Raw genomic sequence first — 17,361 nt, forward strand, 5'->3', positions numbered from 1 at the left:
AGAAATCAGCGTACGTGCTGTCGTTTTACGGCTGACCGCGAGGCGAAGTCGCTTGCGAAAACAGACTCAAAGTCAGCTAAGCGGCGAAATACGGGGCGGTTTGTGTTTGTTGTCACGAGGTATGCCTCCTACACCCCCCTCCGAAAAAAATAAAGGGGCCGAAAAGTAAACAGAAACCCAGGCAGAAGCTGGTGTCGTCTGGAGGAATGAACAGACAGCGCTCCCGTTCGGCTAGCATCTCCTCATTTAATGGTCACTTCATTTAAAGAACCCCGATTTGCTTTCTGGAGAGCCCGCAAGGCATTCAAGGAGAGGAGAGGCGAAGGTGAGCAGGCGACAAAGTTTGACAATAACTGAGGGGGTTTTGTTCGTTTGACTGCTGCTGGATAGAAGAAGAGACGACACGAAAAGGGAGCTGTTAGTGAGTGGCTAACGTTAGCTAGCTGGACTGGAATGAAAAGAGGAAAAAAACGTGTGTTATAGTCAGCTTATAACCACCTTTACTAGTTTATTATAGGCTCCGCTACTGCTGAAACGCACGAAACGGTAATCTTTTTTAATATCCGCTTTTCAAGCTCAAATGTTAGCCAGTCTAACTTTTCAGGGTCTGTAAGTCCTAAACATGACATGGATAAGCATGGATATAATTAGCCTGTTTATATCACATCAGTTAGTGGATTCCATTAATATAACATGTCACTAAAGTGAGCTAGCATTATATAATTTCCTCCCATAGGTCCTCTTAACCTTAGTTGGTGTTATACCAAAATTGAAAAACACTGATTTTTTTTTTTTCAATTGTCTTTGTCAGTTTGATTTGCGGCTACCATGGATCTTATTTTTTGTTGGCCACTAGAAGCATTCTTAATCTACATATTTATTGTGCTAATTGACCAGTTTTCATCCTTTATTTTGTTGTCATTATCTTGAGAGACAGTATTATGCAAAAGTCTTGAGCCACCCGTTATTTCTTTATAGGAGCCAGGCTTTCTTGTCATTTGTATTAAAGTGGTCTTGAGCAATAGTTCTCCGGGCTTTCTGAAATGCTCTTTAAAATATTTATTAGGATGTTGTCTTCTTTTTTTCACTCACTTTCAGTCCAGTCCTTGTATCTGAACATTTTGAGAGACAGACAGACTGAATTTTCGGAAGAATCTGAATCGCTGACTTAAAATATGAACATGAAACATAGAAAATGTAAACTGTATATTAAAAAAAGGCACCCAAAGTGCAATATTACATTTAAATAGTTTTTTTTAAACCCCATTATGTACGGTATAGACAAGGTATTACAAGTGAAAATAGGTGAGGTGTGATAAGGAAGAGATATTCGTTGGCTTTAGGTAGGAATGATTATGAGGTCCATCATGGTGGAGTGAAAAAGCTCCTGTGGCTGTCCAGCACAAGATGGAGAGGGTGTGAAGGATTGGCCAATACTGACCATAACTGGGACAGTATCCTCCTTTCTGAAACCTCTGTCAGAGACTCCACACCCACAACATTACTGGCTTCAGTTTATTGAGTCTGTTGTTATCTGCTACTCTCTGTCTGCTGACAGACTTTTTTGCGTCTGTTTGTTAAGCAACTCAAGACTGACCTATGACTCATTCGAGCATTTAAAAAAGGCTCCTAACTTAAGGGATGAACCATTGTTGTGTCTACACATAACAGACAACTTCACAAAGAACCAATTTAAAATTTTATCTTGAGGCATTTTGTTACCTGCCTGTTGCTTTAACACATAATTTATTCCTGTTTCTTTTTAGTTGAATCTATGAAAAGTACCAAAAATAACACTTTCAAAGATATAAAATGGTACTTTTGCATGAACTAGGTGTTCCTAAAGAGTTACTAGCTGAAGACTTGGCAAAGCTTGGCTTGGTGTGCAGTGTGTCCTTAAAAATTGATTAAGCTAGACACAGAGGTCCAAAGAAGGAAAAAAAACAATCTGCAGCTGTTGGACAGTATCTGAAAGTCCGACAAAGACCTGACAGAGGACCCGAGAGATGCATTTGACCCCCCAGTTGATTCATCTACTGTTCAGGAATTATATCAGTGGGTAGGTGGCTGTAAAGAAGCCATTAGTAAGCCTGAAGTATTCCTGAAGACTACTTAAATAAATGACAAGAAAACCTGCTTAAGAGAGTTCAGGGTGGTCTTACCAAATGTTGACTTTCAAGCTTGTTAGAATGTACAAGCTCTGTTTTTCCCTTTTTTATTGCATTTCCTTGGAAGTAGGGCTGCTCGATTATGGCAAAAATGATAATCACGATTATTTTCACTGAAATTGAGATCTCGATTATTTGACGATATTTATTTAACAATAACAATGTATTGAATAATGGCTTTAAAGATTGTCAAAAATAATATAAAATAGTGTGCAAATACTGATTACAGTGCAAATGTTTGCAATATAAAAAATAAATGAAAAATGTAAACATCTATGTTTAGTGAACTTCAAAATACTGCACAATATTTGATCCACGTCTGACTCCGCGAACCCATAATGTTTCCACACCACTGAAGTCGTTTTACCTCTCTTTTCAACCAACGGCATTCTTTCTTCAGCAGCCATTATCCTCTCTCCAAATAACTTCTGCTTAGCTTTCCGAGCTTTTCGAGCTTCCCTCGGGTCCTCTTAATTGTTGTGACGCGTGTTCGAAACGCAGAGAGGTGCGCTCGATTTGCCACACGGAGCAGCGCGAGAGTAAAGCACGAGGGAGGTGCTAAAAACCGGCTCAGTCATTTTTAATGATCGTTGAAAACCCAGATCGTAATCGAGATTAAAATTCGATTAATTGAGCAGCCCTACTTGGAAGTTTGCATACATTTTAATAAATCGCTGCACCCATTTCTCATTTTCCTAGCAAAATATAAAGAAATCAGGGGAGACTCAAGACTTTTGTACAATACTATATTTTATAAATCATTTTGACAACTGTTAGCTCAGTCTTACAGAAAAGGAGTTTACTCACATTAGTTAGATTTTGTGAAGATAAGAAGGTATGAATCAGACAATTATTTGCCAAATTAATGGTTTTAATGGTCATGTGGCATTTTAATTTCTTTCTCTTACACCAATAATGACAGATCTAAGCATGAAACAGTTACCCAACAAAAGAAGGAATATTGACAAGTAAGTATCAGAACATTTATTTTTTTTTCCACCTTAAATAAAAACCGTAAGATCTATAGAAAAAATACTGGCTGATCACTATTGGAGAATGTTTGGCCTTTTGTTAGGCAAAAAAACAATCAATGAAATGAATTATTTTGATAACAGATTAATAATTAATCCTAGTGTCAGTGGAGCAGATGATTAACAATCACCACTTTGATGTCTTCGTTTCATTTCCCCTTTAAAGATTTGTTATTCAAACAAACCATCAGCTGATTCCTGTTCTGCAGCGCTTTGTTCTTTTTAGGAAGCTTCCTTTATTAGGCAATAGGCAGTATTGCGTTGTCCTTGTTTGATCTCATTATCTGTAACACTTTCCACATTTGTTACACACTTTGAGACCCGAAGGTGTGTGTGAATTTTATGAAATGTGCAGCTGAAGGAAATGCTTTTTGTCACTGTCAGTTCTCTATAAACAAAATATCTGCAGAAAAAGCCAGTCTATATTTTATTTAGAAAAAAAAAATACATAAAATACTCCTATAATTGGATCACATTTCAGCTATCCAATAATAAAGCCAGCAATATAAAAGAGCATCTTTAATGAGTGTGTCTTTGAAGTCAGAGAAAAGTTTCCGGGAACAGGCACATTAAAAAAAACCATAGACTTTACCTGATTACTTAAAAGTATTGAAGGATATCCAGTTAGGTTGAAAGAGCGAGCAATGCAAGTGTCTGTCAGGAAGTTATCATAAAAAGCAGCTGGGCTGAGGCCAGATCAGAGGTGCAGGAGACGATAACCCCGAAGGGCAAGCAGTATAGATCCATGCCTTCATGTTTATACAAAATTGTTACCTACCATCCAAATCCAGAGATCAAGACTCAAAAGGCCAGGCAGCATTTTTCAAATCTTCTGTTTTCCATTTTTGGCACTCAGTGTGGTCTGCTGCTTCGAGGTTTGGCATGTTTGTTCACAGGTGCTCTTCTGTATACCTTGGTTGTAACATTATTTGATTTACTGTTGCCTTCCTGTGAGCTTGTTGCTGATCTACTGGGATTTTCCCAAAACCAGCCTGTCTGGCACCCACAGCCATGACACATTCAAAGTCACTTAAATCACCTTTCTTCCCATTCTGATGCTCAATTTGAACTTTACTAAAGTGTGTTGACCATTTCTACATGTCTAAATGTGTTTAGTTTCTGCTATATGATTGGCAGATTAGATAAGTAAAAAAGTTTTAATCTTTCTGTGAAATCCATTGAATCATCTTCCTTTTAACCTCTGTGCATTTAGTACATATATATATATGCTCACATTAACAAATAATAGGAGTAATCTGAGGCATGTGTTTGCTGGCACAGTGAGAACTCCAGCACAAGCTGGAAACCGAAATCCTCTGCTGGGATTTCGGTTTCCAAATCTTTGCTCCCAGCATTGACCTTGTAGTGTGGACACTTGAGTATAAACAGAATACAAACCTGTGATATGATATCCTTTCTTAAACCCTCATCACATTACACTGTGGGAGTCTAATAAGTGATTTGTGTTGTTAATCTTTTATGAAAGGCTCACCTGTACGTATTTAAAGAAGTGAAATCACCTACAGATTCTTGTTTCTCCTCAGAAGATGGAGTTGGTGTGTTTCCGGCTCCCGGGACATGGGGACATGACCCTGAAGCACATGAATTCACTGAGATTTCGCCAGCATTTCTGCGACATCACTATCGTGGCCAGTAACAACCAGACGTTCAGGGGACATAAGGTGGTGCTGGCTGCCTGCTCACCCTTCCTGAGAGATCAGTTCCTCCTCAACCCGTCGTCCAGGCTTCAGGTAGGCCGACGTCAGCACACGTGCCATTATGGCTCCTATTCAGAGTAAATGAAGCTCTTCTGTGTTCCTGATTTTTCTCCAGGTGTCAATGCTGTACAGCTCCACAGTGGTGTGTGATCTGCTTCAGTCTTGCTACACTGGTATCCTGCAGTTCAAGCCAGAGGAGATCGTAAACTACCTGACGGCTGCCAGCTACCTTCAGATGGAGCACATTGTAGAGCGCTGCAGAGGAGCTCTGGAGAAATATGTGCAGCTGAAGAACCCCGGTCCATTGAAGGTCAGTCAGTAAAGATTAAATTATATTTCTTCCTGCTTTCTTACCTGGAGTTTAATTATTAATATTTATTTAGTAATTTAGCACGTAAAGCAGTCCAACTATAATTTTTTTATTTTCTGATTACAGGTTTTTCAACTGGAAATCTTGCACCTTTTTCACCCTAAGCTGTGTGCACATTCTCAGCACTTGCAAAACTTAGAATGATAAAGTTTTACAAGATTTTCTGTAAACCTGTTTTCCTTTTTTGTGCACCCGAAGGGAGAGAGTATGTACTCGGTTCAGTTTATTTATCTCTGCTTTTTGGCACTCTAGCATCCACAGTTTTCAAGATATAATTTTCAAATTTTGTGAGATGGTAGATACCAATAACAGCTCGAGCTGTTTAATTTAGGTGAAAATCACGTTCAGCTGTTATAGCTGTCTGCCAATATCAAGGTCAAGGTCACACAAAATGTGAAAATCAGTAAAAACTTTACATTACCCACAATTTTTTAATGGGTCGTCATCAAACTTCACAGCAATATACTAGGCCTTGGGGGACATGAGTACCTAGATTGGGTTAACATTTAACCTTGAGTGTCATTGTAAGCACCTAAGGTTAAATTCCAAGCAACTATATTGAGTAGTATATCACGTGAAAGAGCACAGAGAGAGCTGTACAACACACTTTTTATTTTTATAACACAACGCCCTTTTTCATCACAGTGACGCCATACATTTTTGCCAAATCACACACTGCTTATCTTAAAGGGGACATGAAACGTTACACATATAAAGCCTAATTTACAGGCGCTGGTCTCAAAATGCGACATAGATGTAAAACTGTCTGTGAAGCTGGATTTAAGAAATAAGTGCTTAAAATTTTAAAAACACGTTTAGCGCCATCTTCTGTCAGTACGAAACATGACGTCATGTGGTTGGTTGGTTGGATGGGGCTGATAGACCTACATTAGTTTATGTTAGGTAACTAGTAGAGATGGACCGACTGACCTAAATTACTGGATCGGATATCGGCGAGAAATAAAAAATGTAATCCGATCCATTAAATATCAAAAAAGCAGCTCACAAAACTTGCGACACGGCGTAACTCGGCTCATAACCGTAGCACGTTGCAGCAGTATGTGTCATGTGATAGAGCAGCTGTGTGTATTTGTAGCCTCGCTACCAAACCAGCATTTCATCTCCGAGGAAGTTATCCCAGAGAGAAGTAAAGCAAGTGTGTAAGTTCATCTCTGAATGTTAGTAAAGCATTCCCACGTTAAGCTTAACAACCGATACATGGAGCGACTGCCTCTTCTCTCTCTCTCCCTCTCCTGCTGCTACTTCAATCTTGAAACTGCTTAATGATCAGCTGATCGGCTTTTCTGTTGCGAGTCCGTCTCTCTTTGTTTTTGGCCCACTTTGCACCAGAAAGAGGAAACCAGCGGCTGAACAACAGCAGCACGTTTAAGCTTGATAAGCTGTTGTTAGAATTTATTTAATATTAGTTTCTACACCAGGAGCGTTTTCTATGTAGCTGACAGCTGGTAACTGTGCAGGGGCGGATCTAGCAAAGTTTAGCCAGGGGGGCTGATAGGGCATGAACAGGGAAAAGGGGGCACAAAGACATACTTTTCTTTCTTATTCACATTTAAAATGTCTAGCTTTTAATAAATAATTATCTGAATATTACACCCAAAGTTTTAATCTGATGTAAAATGTATAGAAGTCCATTACTGTATATAGTAACTGTTAAGTCTATATACCCTAGTAAGCTATAGTACTTTTTCCTTTGGGAAAGTACCATCTGTGAATTCTGCAATTCTGTTGAAGAAAGATGTTGAATCTATTTAATTATTCTTGATCAGTGTTGCTGAACTATGAAATATTTTGGGTGCAGTGTATTTTTTACATACAGGTATAACAGAATAGCTTTAGTGTTGTTGTTTATTTAAACTTGAGTATGAACGTATACAAAATGCAGCAAGATATTAAAAAAAACAGTTTTATTGATTAAAAAACACACTATATCGGATTCATATCGGTATCGGCAGATATCCAAATTTATGATATCGGTATCGGTATCGGACATAAAAAAAGTGGTATCGTGCCATCTCTAGTAACTAGTGACAGAATCGTTAACTTAGAGGAAAATAAGGACACTAAAACTAAAAATCAGTTTAAGGGGGATCCCATTAGTGCTGCCCCTGTTTGCAACAGTGAGTTTTACGTCAAGAAACCGATTTGACAATGACACAAAAAATATAAATTTCCTATAGGATATACATAACCTACTGTAGGATATAAAATATGCTACAGGAGATTTCAATATTAACAATGCTGACATCAGCGTAAAACATCCAAATTTGATCCTTTTTCTAGATGCCCACAGTGGAAACTGAGACCAGGCCGGTGATCGTCAGCGGCAGTGTCCATTCAGTCGCATCACCTCCACCTAGGCAGCCTTCCCCTGTGCACTCCCACAGCCCCGTAGTGCGCTCGGTGGAGGAGAGCAATGGCGAATTGTCTGCTCAGGGAAGCAGTCAGCTGCATGATGACAGTGCTGCACTGGATGAGGGCTGCATTAAGGTATTTCTTTTTCTAATAACATTTTAGATCATTTGTGCATAGGATGTTGTCATGATGTCTGGGAAAATAATAACTGACTTTTCTTTGAGTAAGGAAAAAGATTCATTTTAAGGATACTTTAAAGTCGATCATAACACAATTTCTAACATTATTACTCAATGACGAGGATATATGCAGCCCATTAGTTTTACATTTTTCATTTGTTTTTATTTATTTATTTTTCAGTTGAGTTTGGTTTCAGTTCACTTCCTGGGTAGGTTTGTGCATTTCAGTTTAGTTTTTATTGCTTTCAGTGTTTCTTTTAGGGAATTTGAATTGTCATATAGGGGCCTTTTGTGGACAGGAAATCAGACAGAGAAACTGCATAGAGAACACTGTCAATTTTCAAAATAAGACGCCTTGCCGGCTAAGAAGAGCTCTGCTTCTAAATGCTGTCGGCGACAGAGCTGCATGGGAGACGTGACATCAAAGACTGGGACTCATGTACCAAAGCCTCTAGGCTAGTTTACACATTTCCTGTATATTTTTTTTATTTTAGTTCATTTCTGTACAAAATAAAATAAAGTGTAGTTTATTTGTAATTCAAAAAATGTAGTTCTTATTCTAGCATTGGTTAACGGATTAAAGATCATACTGTCAATTATCCTGACTGTAGCATTTTCTGAAAAATAATTTGGGTTACAAACACTCTTTATATATATTTGAACGCTGTTCTTTTTCAGTTAGGACAATACAGTGTTGCTCTGTTTCTGGTGTGTGTACAGATTTATGGTGGAGACATGGGGAGCTGTCTCCTCAGAGGGGATGCAGACTCAGAAGAAATGTCTCCGTGAGGAGTGGGTATAGGAAATTAGATTGGAATAGGATGGCAGTTCATTTTTTTTTACTCAAAATAGAATAAAAATGATATTTGTGGTCATTTCTGTATCCTAAAGAACATGCTGTAGTTTCTGATAGAGATGCACCGATCCCGATACTGGTATCGGGTATCGGGGCCGATACTGTAAAATGTGTGCGTACTCGTACTCGTAAAAGTCAACCGATACCATGAACCGATACTTATGTAGCCCGGATGGGAATTTGGGAGTAGATACTCATAATTCCCATGGACTTGAACGCCACATAAGGTGTTCACAGTTCACAGAAGAGAACGGCATGGAGAGATGCACGAGCTTAGCTGAACCAAAGTGAGAGACTCGGCTAGTTTTACTGAGGTTAACTAGCACAAAAGAGTGTGTGACTAGAAAGCTAACCGTGTGAGAGCTTCGCAACAGAGTGTGGGTGAAGTGACTTTTTGTTTCAACGGTCGCACCACCGTGGAAAACTGTGTTTCCAGCCATGACCGCCGAGGCTAAAGGCTAGCCCGGACTGCTTGGTTGCGCCACGGAGGCAGGACTGTCGGAGAGCTGGACAGTGACTGGCTAACGCGCTGTAGCAGAGACAGCATCGGGTCCGCAGGGAGTGGATTTAGTGTGGGACTGGTGAATGGCGACCTACCGAGCAACGGAACTGTAAGTCAGACTTTTGTGCTCTTACTGGGGAGAAGAGGATTTTTCTCCATCGTCCGGCGTGAGCAGCAAACAGGCCTGCAACAAGTGTGAATGTGAGTGTGTGTGGGGCCCATGTGTGAATATTGTATGTTTAGTGGATTTATATAACGTGTTTTGGAGTGTATATTAGTGAGTCACTTACCAAAAGGTGATAACATAAGTTGGGTTGTTTAATATAATTTGAAAGGGAATTATTTCATTTATACAGTGTATTTCATTTGGTTAAGGAATTGGAATATCATTTGAGTTTAAAAAAGGGATGTGTTGTACAGTATTTGTCCCTGCCCTTACGTTCAGTAAACGTTTCGTTTGTGTTAAAGAGTTGTCTGGGGTCGTTTCTTTACTACTGGTTAAGTTTAACTTGTGTGTGGTAGAAGTATCGGTTTTTGTACTCGGTATCGGCAAGTACTCAGATCCAAGTATCGGTATCGGATCGGTTTGAAAAAATTGGTATCGTTGCAGCCCTAGTTTCTGATTTTTCAGTTGTACAAATGATCCTTTGGTTGAACTTTCTTTCCTGTTGGTTCTGCACAGTCCTGCCAAAATCTGTCATAACTCACCGTGACAGAGCGCTCTGTAAGGAGACGAAAAGGTTCTTCTTGCACATGTTTAATGTTTAGTTTGTCACTTTTATAGTTTAGGGTCAGAGGTCGGGTTTAGGCTGAGCATGGGGAATGTTAGCCTGTGAGATGGAGCAGTTTTGGCCTCTGGTATCTGCTACAATGTTAACCCCCTGATTAATCACTCACAGTGCAGCCTGGAAAAAGTCAGTGAACTTCAGTCCTAACAGCTTCTCTTAAAGCTACTTGGAGCCATGTGTTCCAATTAAGGAGATGAAGGTTGCAGAGGTGTCCCTCCTAATGAATAGAGCTGGAAAAGGCCTCAAGGGTAATGACAAAAAAAAATCCTCACAATTTACCGAAGCCTTTGCTCATGTGTCCTATTTTTCTAAAGTGGTATTTAATTTATTCAAGCAAAGAATACGCTTTTGAAATAACAAGAAAAATCCTGAAAAAACTCATCAAGTGTACTGGGCAGGTCGTCAGATGTCGTCTTTATGGGAGTAGTGTTAAAAGGAAAGAGGAAAAACCTTCATATACTGGCTCTTGGTTGGAGTAAGCAGTTTGAAGCAGACACATGGGTATTTTGATGGGTATTCTTTTTTTCCTGTTTTCTAGTAGTTTCCAGGCATCTTTAGTTGTAGCCTTAGTCACCTCACTAAGTCTGCACTTCTCTTACAGGTCAATGCATCAGATGAGGATGAAGAGGCCAGACAGGAGAACTACAATATGTTAAGAGTGTATATTTCTGAAAATGAGCACCCTGACAGAGACAGGGGGGAGGAAAAAGGAGCTCCCTCTGAGGTACCTCAAGGTGCCAACTTCTCAGAGACAGAAGAAGTTGTGATTGGAGAAAGCGGCGAGTATGACTTGAATCCAGCAGGTCTCAGTTCTGGAGAGTTTTCAGTAGAAAGTCTCCGCGCTCTAAGTCGAAGAATCTCCGAGACTAATATTGGCCACAGCAGAGGAAGGGGACGGGGGAGGGGTTTAAAAAGAAAAAGGTGGGTGTCATCTCAAGAGAAAAGACCTTCAGGCATCACCCAACACCAGGATCTCTGGTATTTTACATCTGCCGGAGGTGGCTTTGGCCTGGACTACAGCCAAGAAGGACTGAGGGCATCAAGAAATATTGTCACAGTTGAGATCCCAGAGTTGGACTTCAGCATGGGCAGCGCACAGGGGGAAAAGGTTTCACCGATACCCGCTAACAGTCTTAACCAGTTCTCCCTAGAAGAGTCTCCTTGTGGTGCTGGTGAAGGGAGTTCAGGGTTGACGACTGTTGGAACAAACGAAGGCAGCGATGAGTCGGTTGCCGTGGTGGGGTCTACTTCCAGTGTAGCTGGCCCTGTAATCTGCGAGCACTGCAACATGACTTTCCCTTCAGCCCACTCCCTTGCAATCCACTCCCGCTCCACTCACCTGCTTTATGCCTGCCCCTGCTGCGGGAAGCACTTCCACCACTCTACGAACCTCACCCGGCACATGGCCGTGCACAGAGGGGCCGGCAAAACGCACCAGTGTCCCCTATGCTACAAGACGTTCACCCAAAAATCCACTCTGATAGACCACATGAACCTCCACAGTGGCGAGCGACCTCATCGCTGCGCTTACTGCCACGCCCGCTTTGCCCACAAGCCTGCCTTACGTCGGCACCTGAAGGAGCAGCACGGCAAAACCACGGGGCAGAACTCCCTACACGAGCAGGAGGAGAGGGAGAGAGCAAGAGGAGCAGCTGGGAGAATACGAGAGGAGGAGCAAGAATGTCTGGTTACTGAGTGATAAGTCTTGTTACAGACTTCAGGCTTGATGGCTTGTTGCAGTTACAGTTGGACTTCATATGATCAGTGTCAACACAATGTGGAAATTAAGTGTGTGCTAAAAAATAAATGCCTTTACATTCTGGCTGCCAAATAAAAGACCTTTCACATAGCTTTTTTTTTTTTAGTAAAAAGGAAGAAAAATGTTACTTGACATTATAGTAAAACACTGGTATAAAAATATCTGATGGCTCTGTTTGTGACAGTGAGTCTGCATGAACAATACCAGGACCCTGAAGCCAAAGCAGAGGAAATTTTAACCGTCCATATTTTTTATTATTCACACTTGTGCTTTTCCTACTGTGTAAAGTGTTCATTTTAACATTGTTTTTGACTCAAAACTGCAGTCTTCAACTTGAATATGTTGTACGTGGAGTCAGCGCAGTGACTGACTGCAAGTCAAAACTCTGTGAATGAGTGTAAATAAAACAGCTAGAGAGAAACTTCTCTGTTTCGAGTAACTGTTACTCCACTAAAGTTCCACCAACACCTTCTTTTTGCAAGGAGTAGCCAATCAGAAGAGATTTGAAGGACAGGAGCTAAACTAGCTTATTGTAAAGCATGAGCTGAATGGTTGATAAGGGTTAGATTCATATGATTCTACTCCAGAAGAGTCCAAGAATAGAAAACATGGAGCTGACAATGAGGATAATGAGCCTACTTTTTTCCAAGATAGGAGGGCACATCTCAGAAGACAATATGTTTCTTTCTAGAAGGTATTTTTAGAGTCAAAACTGAGTCGTTTAATATATAAATCAGAAGTCATTTTTTTTAATATGAATATGAGTGACCTACACAAAAGAAAACATTCACAAATACAATTCTTTTACTTTTTGAGCTCAGATGTGTAGTTTCCCATGCAAAGCTGCACACGTAGCATTACATCCAGCCTAGGGTAACTACAATGCTCTGATCAAAAAGGCTACTGATAATCTTTCATGTCTTCTGCAAAGCACATGCAGCAGGTTAGCAGCTCAGAAACAGAGCAACAAAAACATGGACTTTTCATCCCAGGAAAAGATCTTCACTGTACACCACTTGGTTCCTCTTGTCCCGGTAGGAGCCTTTAGTGCTGTTCTGCACGGCTGTAAAAGAAAGATGGGGGTGACGGTTAATCCACGCTGTGCAGACACACAAGCTGTTTGATCAGTGTCTAAACGCACAATACGAGTGCTGTATTTACCCAGTGAAGCCCACACAGATTTGCCAGTGGCAGCGTCCAGCATCGGCTGCTTCCTGGCGATGCTGACTTTGATGTGAACGTCTCCCACTGTGGTTCCATTCAACTGTGAAACAAAAACCAGCAAAGCCAGTTCAGCCCGTGTGTCTGCTGTGTAGAAATAAACCAGGCGCCTGTAAAACTACAGCATGTCTTCTGGTATATAAATGAATGGCAAGGAGTCATTATTGTGCTCTGATGAAGGCCACAAGGGCAAAACGCCTGTGTGTTTGTGGACATACCAAAGAGTCATATTTACTTTTTTCCCCCTTTAAATTAATAATTGGATTTTTTGGATGATTTCTTGGACTGAAGTTGCTCATTTCAGAAGCCAAGCAGTAATCAGTATTGAGACCACCCTGTTAGCTGGAAGATATACTGTCCTCCCTGAGCTGCTTGTATTCAACTGAACAAGATAACTGTCCCTTGAAGGAGTTTCCAAATTCTTTAATCATTTTAATGGGCCACAGTATGATAACGTTATGCCAACTCGAGGGATCATGCTCACCATGCACCTAATCAAAGAAGATGTGAAGTCTTATTGTGGTACACCTTTGCCTGATATATACACACACACACACAATAATTTGTAATCAATGGGACACGAAATTGTTACTGATTGCACGGAATATCTTAACATTCACCAAATCAATACCCGAAAAAAAAGACATAACAGCTGGCTGGCAGAAAGAAAGATAGCACCAACCTCAGCAACAGCCTGGTCTGCAGACTCCATCTTCTCAAATGTGATAAATGCACAACTGGACAGAAGAACAAAACAGAAAAGGAAGAATAAATCATCATCACACTAGTTGTATTACTGCATGAAATTGCAGGCAGAAACGACACTTATGAGCACACAGTTTTGTTTAAAGCCTCCTTACTTGCGTGGGTTGTCCATCGAGAGATCGATGATGTTTCCGTGTTGAGAGAAAGCCGAGCGCAGGCTGTCCTCGCCGAGCCCAGAGCCATAAACGTAAACGGTATTCCCCTTTCGCACTCCTCTGCGCTCTGGGTACGAGTCTGACCCTGAGAGTGAAAAAAGCAGACAGGGACAAATCATAACCAGCATTTTTTTTTTTTTTAATGTAGCTTGTTTTTTCAAAATTTTATTCTTCCATAAGTATTACAGAAAAATTAAGATAAAAATAAGATAAAAATTACTGCTGAAGTATGGCAGCAGCACTGTGTACAGAATAAGTGACTTCATTGTATTAACATGTACTTTTTGGTCAACACGTTTCAACAAACTAATTCCACTTTATAACTGCCAATAATCGGATTTGTAGCAAAGCTGTTCCCACAAAGCTTTCTAGAAGTACACAAACCAGGGCTATTTTTGGATCTTTTAAGAATATCACAGTGGAAACCTCTTTAAGAGCATCAAATAACCACTTTGAAAAGAATGATGATCCAAAACACTGTAGCAAGAGCAGTGACAGGAATCTGAGAGAGATCATATTACTCTCCATTTAGCTTCTCTTCACTGGCTCGAGAAAATGCAGACCAGATTAGTTTATGCTCAGGTCTGGATCAGGTGATTTTGAACAATCCCTCAGTTTTTAAAGCCCAAGGCTACTTGGGGACCTCCCACTGAGCACCTACCCTCTCCTTCACTATTATATTAACACATCTTTTCTCTTCTTGTATCTTCCAACAGGTTTCTCTGACAGCATGTTCATAATCTTCGGTTACTTCGGTTAGAACTGGTCAGTGTTTCGTCCGTAAGGCAATCAGCCTTAAAATTTCTTAACCTCTAATTTGGTTTTGACCTTTTGACACCTGTCAATAAGATTAGAAATAAGTAGACTAGGTCAAGGATGAATTTGTAAACTCTTGACATAGTACATTACAAAGGATAAGCAAGCCTTGGCCAACCACATCTCTTTATTTTTCTTATCTGATTTTTTTCTGAAGATGGGGAAATAAAAATGCAAAGAGGCAAACATTAGGTCTAAAGTTCACATGACAGAAAATGGTTACTTACGTCTGAAGGGTCCATCTCTGTCTCTATCCCTTTCCCGGTCTCGATCCCTGTCTCGGCTTCGGTCTCTGTCTCGTTCCCGTTCCCGTTCCCTGTCTCTTTCCCTGCCTCGGTCTCGATCTCTGTCCCGTTCTCTGTCTCTCTCCCTATCCCGCTCTCTATCCAGATCTCGGTCCCGGTCCCGCTCCCGCTCCCGCTCGCGCTCTCTGTCTCTCTCCATGTCCCGGCTGGATGACATGCTGCCTCCTTCGTCCTCATCCCGGTATCGGTCGCTTGAACTAACAAAGCTGCAGCAGAAAACAAGGAAACCAATTTTGACCCACAGATACAGAATTTTGGCATATTAAACATGCTGTTCATTATGGATTTGGAAATTACCTCTCATACAGAGACTTCCTGTGGGCTCTTTTTCCAGACTAGAAGAAACCAAAAAAATATGATAATATTAAATTTAACAGAATCTGTTCAGAACATTTGCTGAGCTGCTGTTTAGACTTGGAAATGTGTGTAATTTCTGTCTCTTGTAACTACAAGCGATTTATAAATCCTAGATTGAATGTGTGCAACTTTAATCAGAAATTAGTGCAACTTGAAACACAAAGCTATAGATCAGGGGTCCCCAATCCCAGTCCACGAGGGCCGGTGTCCCTGCAGGTTTTTAGATCTCACCCTGGGTCAACACACCTGAATCACATGATTAGTTCATTACCAGCCCTATGGAGAACTTCAAGACATGTTGAGAATGTAATTTATCCATTTAAATCAGCTGGTATGGATCAAGGACACATCTAAAACCTGCAGGGACACCGGCCCTCGTGGACTGGGATTTGGGACCCCTGCTATAGACAGAGCAATGTAGAAAGGAGATCAAATGAAACAAAGTGGTAAAGCAATGCTTAATGTCCTGTATTATACCTCAGGCTGGTCTTCATCTGTCGAGACACTCCTTTGGAATGGTAAGAAAGCAGGAACTGGGCCTTTTTCGGGGTCCTGTGAGACATGAAGAGCAAACATCAACCACATGTGAGGAGGAGAGTTTAATAATAATTTCACAACTGCTCGTAAATGCCAGAAATAAGAATTACAGGTCATGCAATATATTTACCAACATCCCACCTTGAGCTTAATTTCCAGCATTCGAGACCTTTTAAATCCAGAGTTTTTATTCTCAGATTTAATAGCACTGATGGCCCCTGACTTGATGAGCATCTTTGCTTGTTCTGTTGCTGTTGCAGTGTCAACAACAGGCTGGTCTGACAGTGCTTTGACAAAGAAAAGAAACACACACACAAAAAAGAAAAGTAAATAACAGTGCAACCAGTGTTTGAATCAAGCCACTCCAATGAACAATAATAAAAAATACATGTCTTAGATTAGATCAAATATTCTACTGGTGTTATGTTTAAATTTTACATGATTTTTATGAGTCCCATATATGACAAGTCAGATTTTTCCAGTTAGTTGCTGGTGCTTCAGATTCTAATGTTGATGTTTACTTTTATTAAAGCCTTATTATAAGCAAGATCAGAGTTAGAGTGATTGAGTCAAAAAAAAAAAAAAAATCCAGTGGTTAACATGATGATTTATAGTGAATTATATGCACTTACTCCGTTTCAAGCCACTCTGGTTTGTCTGGTTGGTTGAACTCTGCTTTTTCAAGGCAACCAGTGCCTTTTTCTGAACAGAGAGGTAAAAAGTGAACACACAAATCTTTATTTTAGTCTTCAGTGTAACTATTTTACATATTCACGTGTGTCTTCGAGATGGAAGCGGGATGAAATGTTAGATCTCTGTACAGTGTAGCTAAGAGGAAGCTTATATTATGAAAAAGGGATGGTTTCCTGTTTGCAATGTTCCACAATTAGTACAGACCAAAAAGACCATTGAGTTTCACCTTACATACCTTTTTCTTGAGTTTAGCATATTTCTTTTGTAAAGCCTCCTCTTCCTCCGTCAGCGAGCTCGGAAACACAACCATGATGGCAATCACTAAAATGCAGAAAACATGTTTTAATGAAAGAAAACAAAATAATATTTTAAGAAAGGTAAACAAAAAATAACGGATTCCCCTATTGATTTACCACCAGCAGCTGGCCACAAGCTAATTAGCCAGAAACCACAACACGACTTCTTTCAGATAAAATACCTAAACTGTTCACTCAATCCAGACAGGGTGTAAACCCGAAGTCTACCTCGATATCAAGATACCAGTGAAGTCCTACAGGAGCTATAAAAAACAAATGTCCATTATTTGAATCTGTTTTAATCGCTTACCAGCTTCAAACAGTTGCAATGGCTAATAGGAAGAATAACGCCGACGCGTGAATGTGACGTTGTTCTCTTGATGGTTTTTTTTTTTTGTTTGTTTTTGCAAAAAAGTTTATAATATTATTTTAAAAAACAGAGAAAACGATATGTCTAACTTATAAAACATTT

The 17,361-nt window shown here is 40.2% G+C and overlaps 2 protein-coding genes across 6 annotated transcripts; one reads left to right on the forward strand and one right to left on the reverse strand.

Moving 5' to 3' along the window:
* Positions 1-12: 12 nt before the first annotated feature.
* Positions 13-12,165, forward strand: LOC100697340 (zinc finger and BTB domain-containing protein 12). Of its 4 annotated transcripts, none has more exons than XM_005452705.4 (6): positions 26-325; positions 3,091-3,136; positions 4,744-4,950; positions 5,033-5,227; positions 7,589-7,795; positions 10,587-12,165. In XM_005452705.4, the coding sequence occupies exons 3-6, from the start codon at positions 4,747-4,749 to the stop codon at positions 11,682-11,684; spliced, it is 1,704 nt and encodes a 567-aa protein (XP_005452762.1). In that variant the 5' UTR covers positions 26-325; positions 3,091-3,136; positions 4,744-4,746; the 3' UTR covers positions 11,685-12,165. The 4 variants fall into 4 exon arrangements, with proteins under 4 accessions (XP_003447264.1, XP_005452762.1, XP_025757878.1 ...); XM_005452706.4 differs by lacking the exon at positions 26-325 and adding an exon at positions 374-546; XM_003447216.4 differs by lacking the exon at positions 3,091-3,136 and having other exon boundaries at positions 13-325.
* A 308-nt stretch (positions 12,166-12,473) lies between these two features.
* nelfe (negative elongation factor complex member E) lies at positions 12,474-17,350 on the reverse strand. 2 transcript variants are annotated; one of them, XM_003447159.5, is made up of 11 exons: positions 17,200-17,350; positions 16,829-16,914; positions 16,533-16,602; positions 16,042-16,187; positions 15,841-15,915; positions 15,304-15,341; positions 14,929-15,212; positions 13,826-13,970; positions 13,648-13,702; positions 12,906-13,008; positions 12,474-12,807 (listed from the first exon to the last, which is right to left on the reverse strand). In XM_003447159.5, the coding sequence occupies exons 2-11, from the start codon at positions 16,901-16,903 to the stop codon at positions 12,728-12,730; spliced, it is 1,071 nt and encodes a 356-aa protein (XP_003447207.1). In that variant the 5' UTR covers positions 16,904-16,914; positions 17,200-17,350; the 3' UTR covers positions 12,474-12,727. The 2 variants fall into 2 exon arrangements, with proteins under 2 accessions (XP_003447207.1, XP_005452758.1); XM_005452701.4 differs by having other exon boundaries at positions 17,072-17,210.
* Between the last annotated feature and the right edge of the window lie 11 nt (positions 17,351-17,361).

This window comes from Oreochromis niloticus, linkage group LG22, assembly GCF_001858045.2.
Source record: "Oreochromis niloticus isolate F11D_XX linkage group LG22, O_niloticus_UMD_NMBU, whole genome shotgun sequence".
In the NCBI taxonomy this organism is placed as follows: Eukaryota; Metazoa; Chordata; class Actinopteri; order Cichliformes; family Cichlidae; genus Oreochromis; species Oreochromis niloticus.